The sequence below is a fragment of the Notolabrus celidotus genome, chromosome 6 (assembly GCF_009762535.1).
Source record: "Notolabrus celidotus isolate fNotCel1 chromosome 6, fNotCel1.pri, whole genome shotgun sequence".
Taxonomy (NCBI): Eukaryota; Metazoa; Chordata; class Actinopteri; order Labriformes; family Labridae; genus Notolabrus; species Notolabrus celidotus.
The window spans coordinates 24,435,755-24,449,425 of record NC_048277.1 but is presented as its reverse complement, the minus strand read 5'-3'; the positions used below and the strand labels follow the sequence as shown (position 1 = coordinate 24,449,425).

Below are 13,671 nucleotides of genomic sequence, written 5' to 3'. Positions count from 1 at the left end.
CACCAAACACATCCCTCTGCAATAATACTTCTATTTTTAAAAAGAATCAGATTTGTATTTAATGTAAGTGCAAAGTTTTAAGCAGCTTTGGCATTCTGGTATAAGTTTCACGTGTATGTTTATTTAAGATATAGTTATTCACACTGTATCTTTGCAGTTAGGATCACAGTTGTTGTCTGTGGTATTATTTGTCAACAACTCCTCCATGATGTCAGAGGCTTAGTGATGAAGAGGTTTATCACCTAAGATGATGTTCACGTGTTGGCTGTCAATTCCTCAGAGGGGTGATGAACCGGACTTAAAGCACCTTACTAAAGTAAGTATGATCTAAATGAAGGTTTTGTTTTATACCTTTAAATGAATGAACTCTTAACGACTCTGTGCTGCAGGTGCCTGTTGGGGAAAATGAGTCCTCTGGAAGACGTCCCGTTTCACACCCTCCTGGGTCCGCTGCAGGAGGAAGTGCAACTCGTGACAGCTCCAGACATCACTTTACCAGACTGTGGTCGGATACTACAAAACTCTAAGGTCACATATCTATGTGTAGTGTTTCTCTTGGTTCAATTTCTGTATGGAATCGCTCCATTAGTAGTGATCTGTTTGACTCAGAGGCTTAAAGGTGTTACGGGTTCCCTCTCTGTAGACCTCAGGTTGAAGACCTGATCAGAACTGAATGTGCTGGTTATAATTAGTTCGTTTGTTGTGAAATGTCTTGCTTGAAGACAGCTGTGTTAGTCAGCCCACGTGATCAGCTGATAAAGGCCTGATTTAAACTTATCACAAGTGCTGGTATCAGAACAATGAGATAAACAATGCACTGATATTGTTTTTCTTTTCCTTTTTATAAAATATAACTCAGAAAAACTGTCTGGGGTGATTAGAAATGGTGTCATCACATAGTTTGTCATGCACAGTGACGAATGTCACAGCACATGAAACAGAGCACCATAGTTATTAATCTTAAACTGGTAGAATCCACCTTTAAGAGGTTCTCTGTTATGCCTTTGCAAAAATGTGTCTCTTAAGGGATTTATCTGTAGGGCTGAAAATGTTGTTGTGAAAGTTTGTATATAAAAAAAATGTGAGTGATAGATTGAGTGAAAATTCATCTGACAAGTTACTGTCCAAAAAGAAAAATGATATCACTATTGATGACAGATTTTATTTGGTTATTTTTAAGATTTTGAAGGACTCTTAATCAGCATTTTAGGGACATTTAATAGTATAAATGTAAGTATCGTTTCTATTCTTATTTGAATGCTCAAGGTATTTGGTTGCTAACAGTGGTGGACAGTAACAACTTACATTTACTTGAGTACCTGTACTTCACTTGAGTATTATTTTTTGGGGTACTTATTACTTTTACTCCACTACATTTCTAGCATTGCTCTAGTTACTCACTACTTTAGCTTTGAAGTCAACTCATGAATTTCCTTCTCTCTTCTGAAATCTGATCCCTAAGACAGTAAACTGTGTTTGTGTAGTTCTGTTTGTCTCAGTGGTTTAGTTGTACCTGTATATCATGCGTCTCCACGGTTGAACGTGGAGCAAACACAGAGCAACTTTCACTCAGATCAGGCAGTTCATTTAGAGGTGGTAATGATGGCTATAATTCTCCACCTGAGCACCCATGTCCATATCTTCAGCCCGTGTTAGAGGTTTTGAAATTAAGAATGATATGTATCGTTTAAATTGTTCACCCTGTTTCCCACTCTGCCCAAACATACAAACATTCACTGTCCAACCTGAGAAAGTGTGCTGAGCTACGTAATGTTTGTTTAATTCCAGATGAACATTTCAAACTAAGTTGTCTGTGCTTGAGTAACTTCTGTTTTTATTCCATGGTATAGTTTTTAGAGATTTCAAGTAATGGTTTCTAGAAAAACATAACGTAGTAGAATGTTCTTCTATGTATTCTTGACTGCACTTATGTATTGTTAAAATACAACATTTAAGAAGTACTTTGAATACTTAAGTATTTTTAAAAGCAAGTACTTCAGTACTTTAACTCAAGTAATAATCTGACGTTTGCTTTGGGTAATTACAGTTGTCTCTCATTTTGGGGTTAATATTTTCCTTTATTTATTCATGTTATTCATATTTTTTTATTAAAGTTATTTCATTGACACGTGTTTCAGAAAAGCATGTTTAAATATGAACACTTATTGAGAAGCTTCAGTCTCAGGGTCTTTGCATTGTGCTGCCTCACAGTCACATCTTACAGGCCACTTCAACAAAATGCAGCTGTTGTCATGGTTATTAGTCATAACGGTGCTCTGCTGCTGTGATGACTCAACGTGTCTGTAGGTTAGAAAGGCTATTTTCTGAGAATCCTTTCCTCCTGCAGTATGGCTTCAACCTGGAGAGATTGATTTTAACTGGGCAGCATCCGGTCTTTCACGCCTCCTCCTGTCCCCCCTACTGGCTGATGTTCGGCACTCCTCAGGATAGTCACAGGACCAAACGTAGGAGCAGCGACCCTTGGGCCCCAACACTTCGCCCCCGTAGTCACAGCCTGACCTCTGCAGACACTCGCTCGCCGCACCATCGCACAGTCAGGTTCCTCTTATCTGACTCTGAGGATGAAGATGGTTACTTTGAGGATAACGAAGGCTCCTCTGCAGAGGACGCCCGGTCCCCCATGAAAAGCAGAGAGCGGCCCAGGAGCGCGACACCCAAAGACCCACTCTTTAGAGTCAAAGACATGCACTATGGTCCTCCCTCTCATCACTGTAAGCCTGCATCACCTCAGGGATCCAGAGGCAAGTCTCCCTCTTTTCAAGACTACAGACAACCTCTACGAGCTCTGGAGCAGCACAGGTCACAACAGACCAGCCCCCTCCCTCATGGGCAGAAGAACAAAAAGAAGACACGTTCACTGGGCTCTGCAGTCAGGAAGTTCTCCCAAAACGCTCCTCCTGCTGCTCCTCCTCCATCCAGGCTGAAACAGATCCGACCTTCCTCTGCAGGGCCGTTGGTTAAACACCATAGACAGAAGGTTTGTCTTTAAAACATCTGCATCATTCGTCTTCGTCCTTTAAATAACCCACTTTCTAATGTCTGCTGTTCCCTCGTCAGCAGGCTCTCAGGACAGGCAGCTCTCCTGGGTTTTTCTTTGACTCAGCAGCAGAGTTGATGTCAGCACTCAGCCAGGAAGAAAGGGAGCTACTTGAAACCATCACAGAGAAGGGCTACCCTCTGCGCACAGCTATTCTGGCTCTGCAGAAGACCGGCTATCGCAGCCCAGAAAAGGTACGTATCTACAAGTCAAGCGGTTGTGAATCATGATGTTAAACCCTGATAACGTATTAAATACCTTTGAATGACTAGGACCCAGAGTGTCGTGTGAATATTTGTCTCGTTCACAGGTCCTCAAGTACCTGGTAGCAAGCGACCGTTTGTGTGACCTGGGTTATGATGAAGCACAGGTGGAGGAAGCCTTAGAGATGTTTCAGAACTGTGAGAGCAAGGTGACTAACTCAACAGTGTTCATGTACCAGAGGCAACATCTGTCATTATTCAGAACAATTCTACACATCAATGCTTGATTGTTGTCTTTCAGGCTGCTGAGTTCCTGCACCTCCTGACTCAGTTTAATGAGATGGGCTTCCAGCAAAGTGCGATCAAAGAAGTTCTGCTTGTTCATGAGAATCATCATGAGAGAGCGCTTGAAGAGCTCATGACACGCATGTCATAAACCAACATGCGTCCACTTTGTATAGGAGTAGTACTAAGATATGCTCAAAATGAAGACAGATGGGTCTCGCCCCAGGATACATTGCAGAAATGCAAATAAATTATGAGCCATCTTGAGGCCTTAGATCCTCAGGTGGGTCATTTTTGGTCATTCCAAAGTCGAGGGGGTTCGTGTTTTCTTCGTCAGAACTCGACTTTGGAACGACCTCCCTGAGGAGATAAGGCTTGCAGAGTCAGTGACAACTTTTAAATCTCTTCTTAAAACCCATTTTTACAGACTATCTTTTATGTGATTTTATCTTTCTAACCGCTTTTACTTCTATTTTATTATTAATTTTAGTTTTTATCCAACTAATTAATTGTCTTACATTTTATTTGATTATTTTGTTTTGTTTTTGAATTTATTATTATTTTTCTTTAATTATTTTAATGTTCCTAATTCATCCTTTGCACTTGTTCTAATTTTACCAAGTGATGTCCTTTTACTCTGAAAACCTCTTATTGCCCTTTTAATGCTTTTATTTACTTCTCCATTTTTATTTATTTTTATCTATGTACTCTGAAAAACCTCTCAACAATGATTTACTGGTCCATTGTCACACCACTCCATACTGTTTAATTGACATGTATTCCTTTTTACCTCTTGCGTTGCATTTTGTTTTGCATTGATCAAATTTTCTCCTCCCTGGTTGTCAATTTGTTTACTCTGCTATTTGAACTACGCTTTGTTTGTCAAAGCACTTTGTAAACATTTGTTTTTAAAGGGTGCTATATAAATAGTTATTATTATTATTATAGATGATGTTCTGTTACTTGGACTCAGCTGACTTCAAGCTATGCAAGATAATCAAGACCACTTTAAAATGAAAGATTAATAAATAACAGCAAGGATGAACATTTTTTAAAACATTTATTTACAGCCTGATTATAAAAAAAAAAAAGCACTGAAAATAATTTGCATGAGAAGAGCTGTTATTCCAGCTGAAGAGGAAGAATAAAACAGGTGTGCGGTGGCTTACTGCTAAAGTCCTATCAAAATGTAGTGCTCTAGACATTGCTAATAATGTTTGATTTAAAAGGCTGAACCCCTACCCCTCCACGAAAAGTAAAATAAAAGCTACAACCGCCCGGGGACCAACATTATTAACTTGCCAGATTAAAAAAAGCTTACAAGTGAAAGAATTGCTTGAGCAGAAACCCTGAAATAAAACCTTTAAAAACAGGAAAGACAAGACAGATGGTCACACAGATGTAAATATTTACAAGTTTTTGTAGGCGTACATTTACATTCCTCTACTTGTCCACTGTGCAAAAACTATACCAAACAGTAGCAGAGCTGGGAGGCTGCTTTGATCCATCACAGCTGGCCGACGGTGGAGTTCAGCAGACCTGTCTTCACGTTCGATTTAGAAGCTTTCGACAGGTCCCTCTGTAAAGAACATAAGGAAGTAACCATCAGTATCTTGGTTTATATGGAGAGAAGTGATAAGATCTATAAATCCATGTGTGCATTCACAGGCTTGTTACATGAAAAAATGCACTTAAGAGTCATTCTGGGTAAAAAAATATGTTGCAAGGTACAGACTTCAGAGCAACGTGTTATAGTAGGGTTGCAAAATTCCAGGCATTTTCAAAGTTAGAAACTTTCCATGGGAATAAATGGGAATAAACCAGGAATTTACTAAATTGAAGGTTGGCTCTTAATATGGAACTTAAATATAGTTGGGGAAAATATATATTTCAGCATAATCCTGATAAAACAACCAGATTTCACGCAAGTACAGTTGAATATCTATGCTATTCCTCAATCACATGCACATAGCACACTGCTTACTGCAGGGCTATTGAGACCACACCCCCTAAATGCACTGTGCATTCCTCCATCACATGCACAGATTGTTTCTAGAATCCTGCAGAGGCTAGGCTTGAGAAAATTGAGAGAACATGCTTTTTTATTTGCATGTTGAATGGGACTTTTTTTTGGAGGGACAGGGGCTCTTTTCATTTAACATTTTGAATGGGACTTTGTTGGGATTGCATTTTGGTTAATTTTTGAATGGGTTGGGTCGGGGGGATGAGTAGTATTTAACTCAACATTCATGTTTTTGTTATTCAATGAAAGAAATGATTGTTCATTAAAATATTAAACACTTCATAAAGTTCTACTTACAAATAAAACTGTTTTAATTGTATTATATTGGATGGATATCTGCTTATAACAAAACAAATAGTTATGCTTGGATGATACCTTTCCATTAAATTCCCAGTTAATTCCCATAAATTCCCATGGAAAGTTCCAAATTTGGAATATTACCACAATTTCCCAGCTTAACTTCCCATGGAATTTTTCCACCCCTTTGCAACCCTAGTTATAGGGTTAAACTGTGACCTTGTTGAGTCTTAGGTTTGTTGAGATTATTTTAGTTGATCAAACAAGACAAGAATCTTAAATGGTTTTACAGACAGGCCATCTAGCACATTTTGTTCATACACAAAGGGAATTTGGTGAGAGACATAAAGTCTCTGTAGCAACTAAAGAAAAGTATCAGTTTTCAAAATGTCATTTTGAAGATGTGTTGCCAAATGATGTCTACACATTTAATGGTTGGACGATATAATCCTACATACTTGTTAAAACAGGATATTGTCTAGTTCTTCATGGCACTAATGTTATCCCGGAGAATTAAGTTATTTTCAAAATAAGAGTACTTTTAGTAGTAGTCTTAGTATTTCTTGTAGTTAGATACTCAACAGATGTAAAACCTCATTTACCGCAAATTCCGAATAGGAGCCAGCAATAGAGTTAAAGGTGAAGGTGTGATCTTGAGTATCCTGAGACCTTAGTGTGCCACTTGGAGTTCTGATATGGGAGAGGTTTTCCTTGTTTCGGTCTAGTGCACGAGGTGTCTTCAGGTGTCCAGGGGTTCGCAGGACATGACCCTACAATCAAACCAACGACAATGACATCATAAGACGAATGTGTGAGAGTCATCTAAGAAATTGGAGCTTTACCAGCATATTCCCTTCAGTAGAATTGAGACATGATGTACACATAACAATTTACTTAACTGTATATTATTTTACTGCTTTATAAAAAATAAAATACTCCAGAACAAGAGACTCACATTCAGAGCCAAATAATTTAGCATGGACAAACAGAGGCTGCACCCTTTTGCAGTGAGCTACATTGACAGGAAGATGATGAGGATACCTTGCTGGCAGACAGGGGGGGTTTCTGGATGGACTGGCACATGGTTCCACTGAGACCTGAGCTAAGGAAGCTGTTTGGAGTGGAGATAGTTGAGGTTCCATTGAGCTACACAGAAAGAGAAAACGAGAGGTCAGTTTCAGACTCTATTCACTCAACAAGCAACAAATGTAAATGATCTAAAGAAAGTGAATCACCCATCTTACCTTTCTCACTTTTCCAGGTGTGGGTGTCCCTGCTATCCGCCTTTTGGATGGTGTTCTCATTGTAGTTCCATACAACATGTCCTCCTGTGTCTGCTTACTTTTCTTCATTTGCTGTATCAAAAAAAAAGTGTCTCTCATGATGACAACAACGGGAATTTACATAGATATTTAAGACTTTGTCAGTGTAGGGAATAAAATACCCTCTCAAGCTTCTCCTTCTCCTTCTCAGCGTGATGGTGATCCCACTGTTGCTGCACATACTCCAGAAATTTCTGTCCATTGACCTGGAACTCTCTGCCATTCTCCTGCTCCCAAATATCTATCTGGGCCTTCAGAGATTTTTCCAGCTGGGGCAGAAAGGAGACAGAGAGTGAACCGTCAGTCTACATCACTTTCTAGTCAAATTACTAAAATGCTAATTCAGTGCTAGAATCTGGTGCACGACTGCAGGGGATAAACATACTTAAGTAATTAATGTTTTATTTTCCCCATCTGTTGGAGACTACTGGTAATGCACCTACAACTCACAGCTGTTTCCAATATTCTCACATCTGTTTCACTTGTCCTCATTTGTTTAATTACAGTTGATTTAATTTGACAAATTTATACTGAATCCCTGCTTACAGCTCCTCATGCGACAGAAAACTACTCAAATAGCACTCCTTTTGTGTTTAACGACAACATCCATCTCTGACATTTCCTCACCTTTGGCAAACTTTTCTGCAGATCACTTCTCTGCTTCTCTTCTTTCAGAAGGTTCCCGCCTCGGTTGTTGAACCTCCCTGGGTCATTCGCCTTTTTCTGAGATGGAAATGACACATGTGTCGTGACCACTCAGAAGGACATTTGTTGAAATTCTTCCACGTTGAATTTACAAGGACTGTACTTACATCGAGTTCCATGAACAGGGTCCAGTTCTCCTGCCATTTGGTGACTCCCTCAAAGAGCTCTCTGTGGTCTTCGTAATACTTTTTCAGGATCTGCACCTCGGCCTCATGCAGATCGAGGAGCTCTTCAGTGAAGTCATCTGTGCAGAGAATATACACACTGAGACCCACAATCCCTTTGTAATGATAAACTAACAGAAGGGCTATGTAGCAGTAGATATTTACCAGAATGATATGAAACAAATGCGTGTTGCTTTTCTTGGCTGTAGAAGCATCTCTCCCAGAAGAGAGCGATCTCAGCTCTGATGGACTCAATGACGCTCTTCATGCTCTGCATTTTCAGCACATCAAGACGCTGGACCTCAACCCGGAGCTGCAAAGGCACATTGCACAATATTCAGACTTGTTATGGAGGTTTAGGGACAGAAAACACTGCTGTGATGTCTAAAGCATGTCTTGTAAATAACGATTTGGAGTAACAAGGTGGATTTCTTACTGCCTCAATGTTTCTCTTCTTTGACTGGACCATGTGCTCTGAAAGGGCATCCCTCTCCTCTTGAGGAATGTTAAGTCTTTCCCACAGCTCCTGGATCTTCGTGCGGAAAGTTGAGCAGCGGAGCTCATTCTCAGCCTTCTGTTCTTGTAACTGAGAAGAGGCATCAAAACAATACGTTAATTTACCTTTGATTCAACACACTCTATGAGGAGTGTTAGAGATTAAACATCCAGTGGCACATTAGAAAACAAATTACCTGACTAAGGAGCAGCTTAAGAGCAGCAATGTTGTCATTTGACAAACAAAAGGCCTCCTCGTCTTCACACATCACATCCATCTCAAAACTAGTCTCGGGCTGCCGTTCCAAATCCTCCATGCATGTGCCAATTTCCCTTTTGACACTGACAAATTCATCATGACGATTTTCCTATGAAGACAAGGACGGTTACAACCCTCATAAGAAAATTAAAGCGTGCAAGTAATTTAAAAAAGGACACTAAGTCATACCTTCTCCTTTGTCAGATCATTTAGGTAGGCATGATAAGACTCCAGTTGCGTCAGTGATGGGATGGAGTCATGGTCAATGCAGAATGGGGTAGTGCACATAATATCACACAGCTCACGGTCTTTGCTAACAAGGCCTTGAAGCTCCTCCATTCTTTGCCTCTTGTGCTCCTTCATCACCTCAAGACGCGTGCGGCTGTTCTTCTCCATCTGCAACATGGTGCAGCCTTCCTCCTCCTTTGAAAGAAAACAAGAAAGTTAGGCCAAACATGGATCAATATTCCAGTACAGATGTAGGAAAGACATTGCATACTCCTAAAGGAGACTGAACCTCAAAGGCCGGCAGCTGAAGTTCATCACACAGTTGACGAAGTTCCTTCAGATAAGACTCGATGTTTTTCAGTAGTCTCTTTTTGAGCTCCTCCTCTTCAGCAATCATGAGGTCCAGCAAACCCTGCAAAATAAAATATTAAAGATATTTTAGGTTCTTCATCTTCAACAACCAGATTTTCTTTGTCCAAGTTAGAGGGAGTTTTACCTTGATGTGCTTGTGAACATCATTGGTCCTTTGTAGGCGCTGCTCCTCTGGAATACCAATTTCCTCCCAAATGTCCTGAAGTCTGAAGAGTGCTCTGTTAAGGTAGGCAACAGACTCTGCTGCGTGGACTTCACTGGAAGAAAAGGAGTGGTTAGAGGGGGTCAGTGTTTAGGGTTTTAATGCCTGTTACGACTCAAATCGGTCTAAAGTGGACGTTAACGCTGGCCACCTGTTTCTTTTAGAATTGATTTTAAAGTTATTTTACTTGTTTTTAAAGCTTCTAACAGCCTTGCTCCTCCATACAACATTGATCTCCTGTCATTTTATGTTCCAGCCCAATCACTGAGGTCCTTGAATGCTACATTTAAATGTTCCTCGTGTGTCTCACACAAGCACCGGCCAGAGAGCTTTTTGCTTTCGAGCTCCTAAATTGTGGAACTCTTTGCTTCTGGACATCAAAACGGCGAGCTCTCTGGGTGTTTTTAAATGTAAACTTAAGACGTACCTTTTTTTTATCTAGATTTTAATTTGGAGTAAGTTATTTTTAGTTCTGGACTGCATTATTACTATTTTAATCATGGCTTTAACATGCATTTATCTTATTTAATTATTCATCTATTTCATTCCCTGTATTCATCTGATCTTGTCAACACTACCTTATTTTAACTTTTCTTTCCACTCTTACTCATTTTATTAATTCTACTGTGTTGATTTTATTTTATCTTATTTTTAAGTGTTTTATTTATAAAATGCCTTTTAAATTTTTACCATTGCTGTTGTTTTTCTGTCTGTTATTTTGTGAAGCACTTTGGGCTGCATGTTTTTATGTAGTGGTGGACAGTAGCAGAGTAAATTTACTTGAGTACTGTACTTAAGTACATTTTTTGAGTATCTGTACTTTACTTGAGTAATATTTTTTGGGGATACTTATTACTTTTACTCCACTACATTCAGAAGACAATTATTGTTCTTTTTACTCCACTACATTTCTATCAGTGCTCTAGTTACTCACTACTTTTGCTTTGAAGTCAGCTCATGAATTTCCTTCTCTTTTCTGAAATCTGATCCCTAAGACAGTAAAATGCGTTTGTGTAGTTCTGTTTGTCTCAGTGGTTTAGTCCTACCTGTATATCAAACACAGAGCAAATTTCACTCAGGTCAAACAGTTCATGTCGAGGCAGTATTGATGACTATAATTCTCCACCTGAGCACCCATGTCCATATCTTCAGCCCGTGTTAGAGGTTTTTGAAATGAAGAATGATACGTATCATTTCAAATGTTCTCCCTGTTTCCCACTCTGCCCAAACATACAAAAAAATCACTGTCCAACCTGAGAAAGCGTGTTGAGCTACGTAACGTTTGTTTCATTCAGGATGAACATTTCAAACTAAGTTGTCTGTGCTTGAAGTAACTTAGTTTCTGTTTTTATTCCATGTTATAGTTTTTAGATATTTCAAGTAATGGTTTCTAAATAAACATAATGTAACAGAATTTACTCCTATATATTCTTGACTGCACTCATGCTTTGTGAAAAAACAACATTTTGAGATATATAAGAAGTGCTTTGAATACTTAAGTTTTTTTGAAAGCAAGTACTCCAGTACTTTAACTCAAGTAATAATCTGACAGAGCAACTTTCACTTGTATTGGAGTAATATTTGACCTGGAGTATCTATACTTTGACTTAAGTAATGAAGCTGTGTCCACCACTGTTTATGTATGAAAGGTGCTGTATAAATAAAGTTGAGTTGTTTAAAAGTCAGACAGATAGCAGTGTCTGTATCGGCTAAGATAGCACAATGCTGCCATCCGGAGTGAGCTATTTTTAGCTTCTCTGTGTTAGCAGGATGGGTGAGGCGTTTAATACTACCAGCGAAAGAAACAAGATCAACGTAAAATATTCTTTCCACTTTAAAAAAGAAAACTGACCGTAGTAAATATGTAAGCCTTCTCCATCACACGGTGAATCCAGCTGAGTGCTCACAGTGAAGCTAACCTAGCATGATCTACAATCAACAGGCTTAATCAGGAAGTGTCTAAAAATACAAATATTAACGTAAACAATTAAAACAGGAATAAAAGTGAACATTGCAGTAACTCACCTCACTCTCATGTTGCCCCCGCAGACTAAAAAAAGAGTTAAAAAATCTTCTTAAACGAAATGGTTGTGTTAAAAATATAACAAACGCACTTGTCGGCGGTTATCCAGCAGTTAGTCTGACGATTGGACGGCGTTTGAAATTTGCACCGAAACAAAGTCTGGGCTCCGATTGGCTGCTTAGGATGACGTCAGCGGAAACAGTTCCTGGGCGGTACAAAGAAAGAGCTTGCTCAGATTTGTTGAACTAAAGATAATTAAATAATTACTCCATGATACATTCCAAACTGATTTGAAAAATACCGGATTACAAATTGAACAGCTCTGTCAGTCATAATGAAGCTAACAGGAAAAGTCAATGCCTGTCTGGAAGTATCACTAAAAACCATGCTGAAAACAGATTAACTCTGCTTCAAAATAAGGTATGTCAATTTATCACACTTGTCAGCTGTGAACATATTTAAGTATTTGGTGATATATCCTTACACATAATAAGTTGGGACCATGGTCATTGGTTTGTTGTTTCCCAGTCTTTTTTTTGTCTTGATTTTAAGCTCATATTGTTTTTCCAAATCCGATTTGTGTCAGGTGTTATTTAAGATAGATAGATAGATAGATAGATAGATAGATAGATAGATAGATAGATAGATAGATAGATAGATAGATAGATAGAGAGATAATATTTTATTAATCCCAAAGGAAAATCCAGTTGTTTGGCAGATAGAATTATAAAAATTACATAAAAAACAAGTAATTCAGGTGTTATGAAGCCTAATGGCTGCAGGGATGAATGATTTTCTGTATCTCAGTCCTGCAGGGCAGAGAGATGAGCCGTCCACTGCCGCTGTTTCTCTGATCCACAAAGAAGTTGTGAAGTGGATGATCTGTGTAATTTAGAATGGTCTCTATCTTCTTCTGTGTGCATCTCTCCGCCATAGACCCCAGTGAGTCCAACCTGTTTCCAATCACAGTGCGAGCTCTTTTCATAGGGGTTCCCAAACTTTTCAGCCTGTGTCCCCCAAAATATTTTGGACAAAGACTTGCGACCCCCACAGCCCCTCGAAGTGATTTAATGTGGCTTCATTTAGCTGGTCTGCAGAAAATGACCCTACCTATATGAGCATGTTTCTGTGTTTCCTGTGCTGTTATGAATTAACCTACTGCTACTGATGCTTTTGATAATTAACTGTTCACTAACCCTAAACTTAGGAGTCATCTGGCAAAAAGAAAGGCAGAAAACTCATTACATTTTCTATTTTCAAGGTTTCATTTCAAATGTAGCTACTATTTTTGTCAATATTTTTTACTGTAATGGGTAAAATACACTACTTTTAGATATCTTTAATTTAAAGAAAAAGGAAATTCTGGAGAACATCTCATGACCCCCCTTTTGTGTCTCGCGACCCCCCAGGGGGTCCCAACCGACACTTTGGGAACCCCTGATTTAAGGGAAAGATAATGATGAAGATAAGTATATTTGACTTTTGGTGTGAAGTAGTCTGGCATGTTCTTGTGGTAGGGCCCTAATGTTTTTTCATACGTGCTTAATACATCTTTGCAATCTATTTGAAACAGTTTCTTTGCATCAGTTGCATTTCAGTTTTGGATTAAGTGCCTCACTGAACTTTGTCCTTTTTTGTTTGGCTGTCTCTCAGAATGCCTGTTATCCAGTGTATTAACTGTTGTACTGTTACAGAGCTGACTTTTAGTCATAATCAATAATTTGGCTGATACATAAAAAAGCGTAAAACAAGCATGAGGCTTGTCAGTCATGTTCAGTCCTGTCTATATGTAGTCACATCAATGACCATTGTTCTGATGGCTCATACCTTCCTACCAGAGTTCCATAGTATTTCGTGTTAAGGCGTTTTTCGACTGCAGGAACTTTACCCCGGAACTAGGGACTATACACCTGAACTACGTGCATTCGACTAAATTTAGTTCAGAGGTAGATAATCTCCTCCCTGAAAAGCCCCTGCTTGGGGGGTTGTACTTTTCAAAGGTCCTGGAACTTTCGATTGAACGTAACAGTGTTTG

At 39.1% G+C, this 13,671-nt stretch overlaps 2 protein-coding genes and 1 long non-coding RNA gene across 4 annotated transcripts in view; 2 read left to right on the top strand and 1 right to left on the bottom strand.

The window, feature by feature from the left end:
• Window positions 1-91: 91 nt before the first annotated feature.
• On the top strand, window positions 92-3,982 carry LOC117814006 (ubiquitin-associated protein 1-like). Its single transcript, XM_034685110.1, has 6 exons — window positions 92-316; window positions 390-528; window positions 2,348-2,998; window positions 3,079-3,252; window positions 3,369-3,470; window positions 3,563-3,982. The coding sequence occupies exons 2-6, from the start codon at window positions 406-408 to the stop codon at window positions 3,695-3,697; spliced, it is 1,185 nt and encodes a 394-aa protein (XP_034541001.1). The 5' UTR covers window positions 92-316; window positions 390-405; the 3' UTR covers window positions 3,698-3,982.
• A 610-nt stretch (window positions 3,983-4,592) lies between these two features.
• On the bottom strand, window positions 4,593-11,782 carry LOC117813996 (protein regulator of cytokinesis 1-like). Of its 2 annotated transcripts, none has more exons than XM_034685094.1 (14): window positions 11,639-11,782; window positions 9,536-9,668; window positions 9,329-9,451; window positions 9,001-9,234; window positions 8,750-8,920; window positions 8,494-8,643; window positions 8,223-8,370; window positions 8,001-8,137; window positions 7,816-7,911; window positions 7,311-7,457; window positions 7,111-7,221; window positions 6,908-7,012; window positions 6,469-6,636; window positions 4,593-5,125 (listed from the first exon to the last, which is right to left on the bottom strand). In XM_034685094.1, the coding sequence occupies exons 1-14, from the start codon at window positions 11,647-11,649 to the stop codon at window positions 5,054-5,056; spliced, it is 1,806 nt and encodes a 601-aa protein (XP_034540985.1). In that variant the 5' UTR covers window positions 11,650-11,782; the 3' UTR covers window positions 4,593-5,053. The 2 variants fall into 2 exon arrangements, with proteins under 2 accessions (XP_034540985.1, XP_034540986.1); XM_034685095.1 differs by having other exon boundaries at window positions 6,536-6,636; window positions 11,639-11,779.
• A 52-nt stretch (window positions 11,783-11,834) lies between these two features.
• Window positions 11,835-13,671, top strand: part of LOC117814025 — a 33,555-nt gene continuing 31,718 nt past the window's right edge. The window contains exon 1 of the long non-coding RNA XR_004631503.1: window positions 11,835-12,056. This is a non-coding gene — a long non-coding RNA (uncharacterized LOC117814025). The remainder of the gene's footprint in view (window positions 12,057-13,671) is intronic.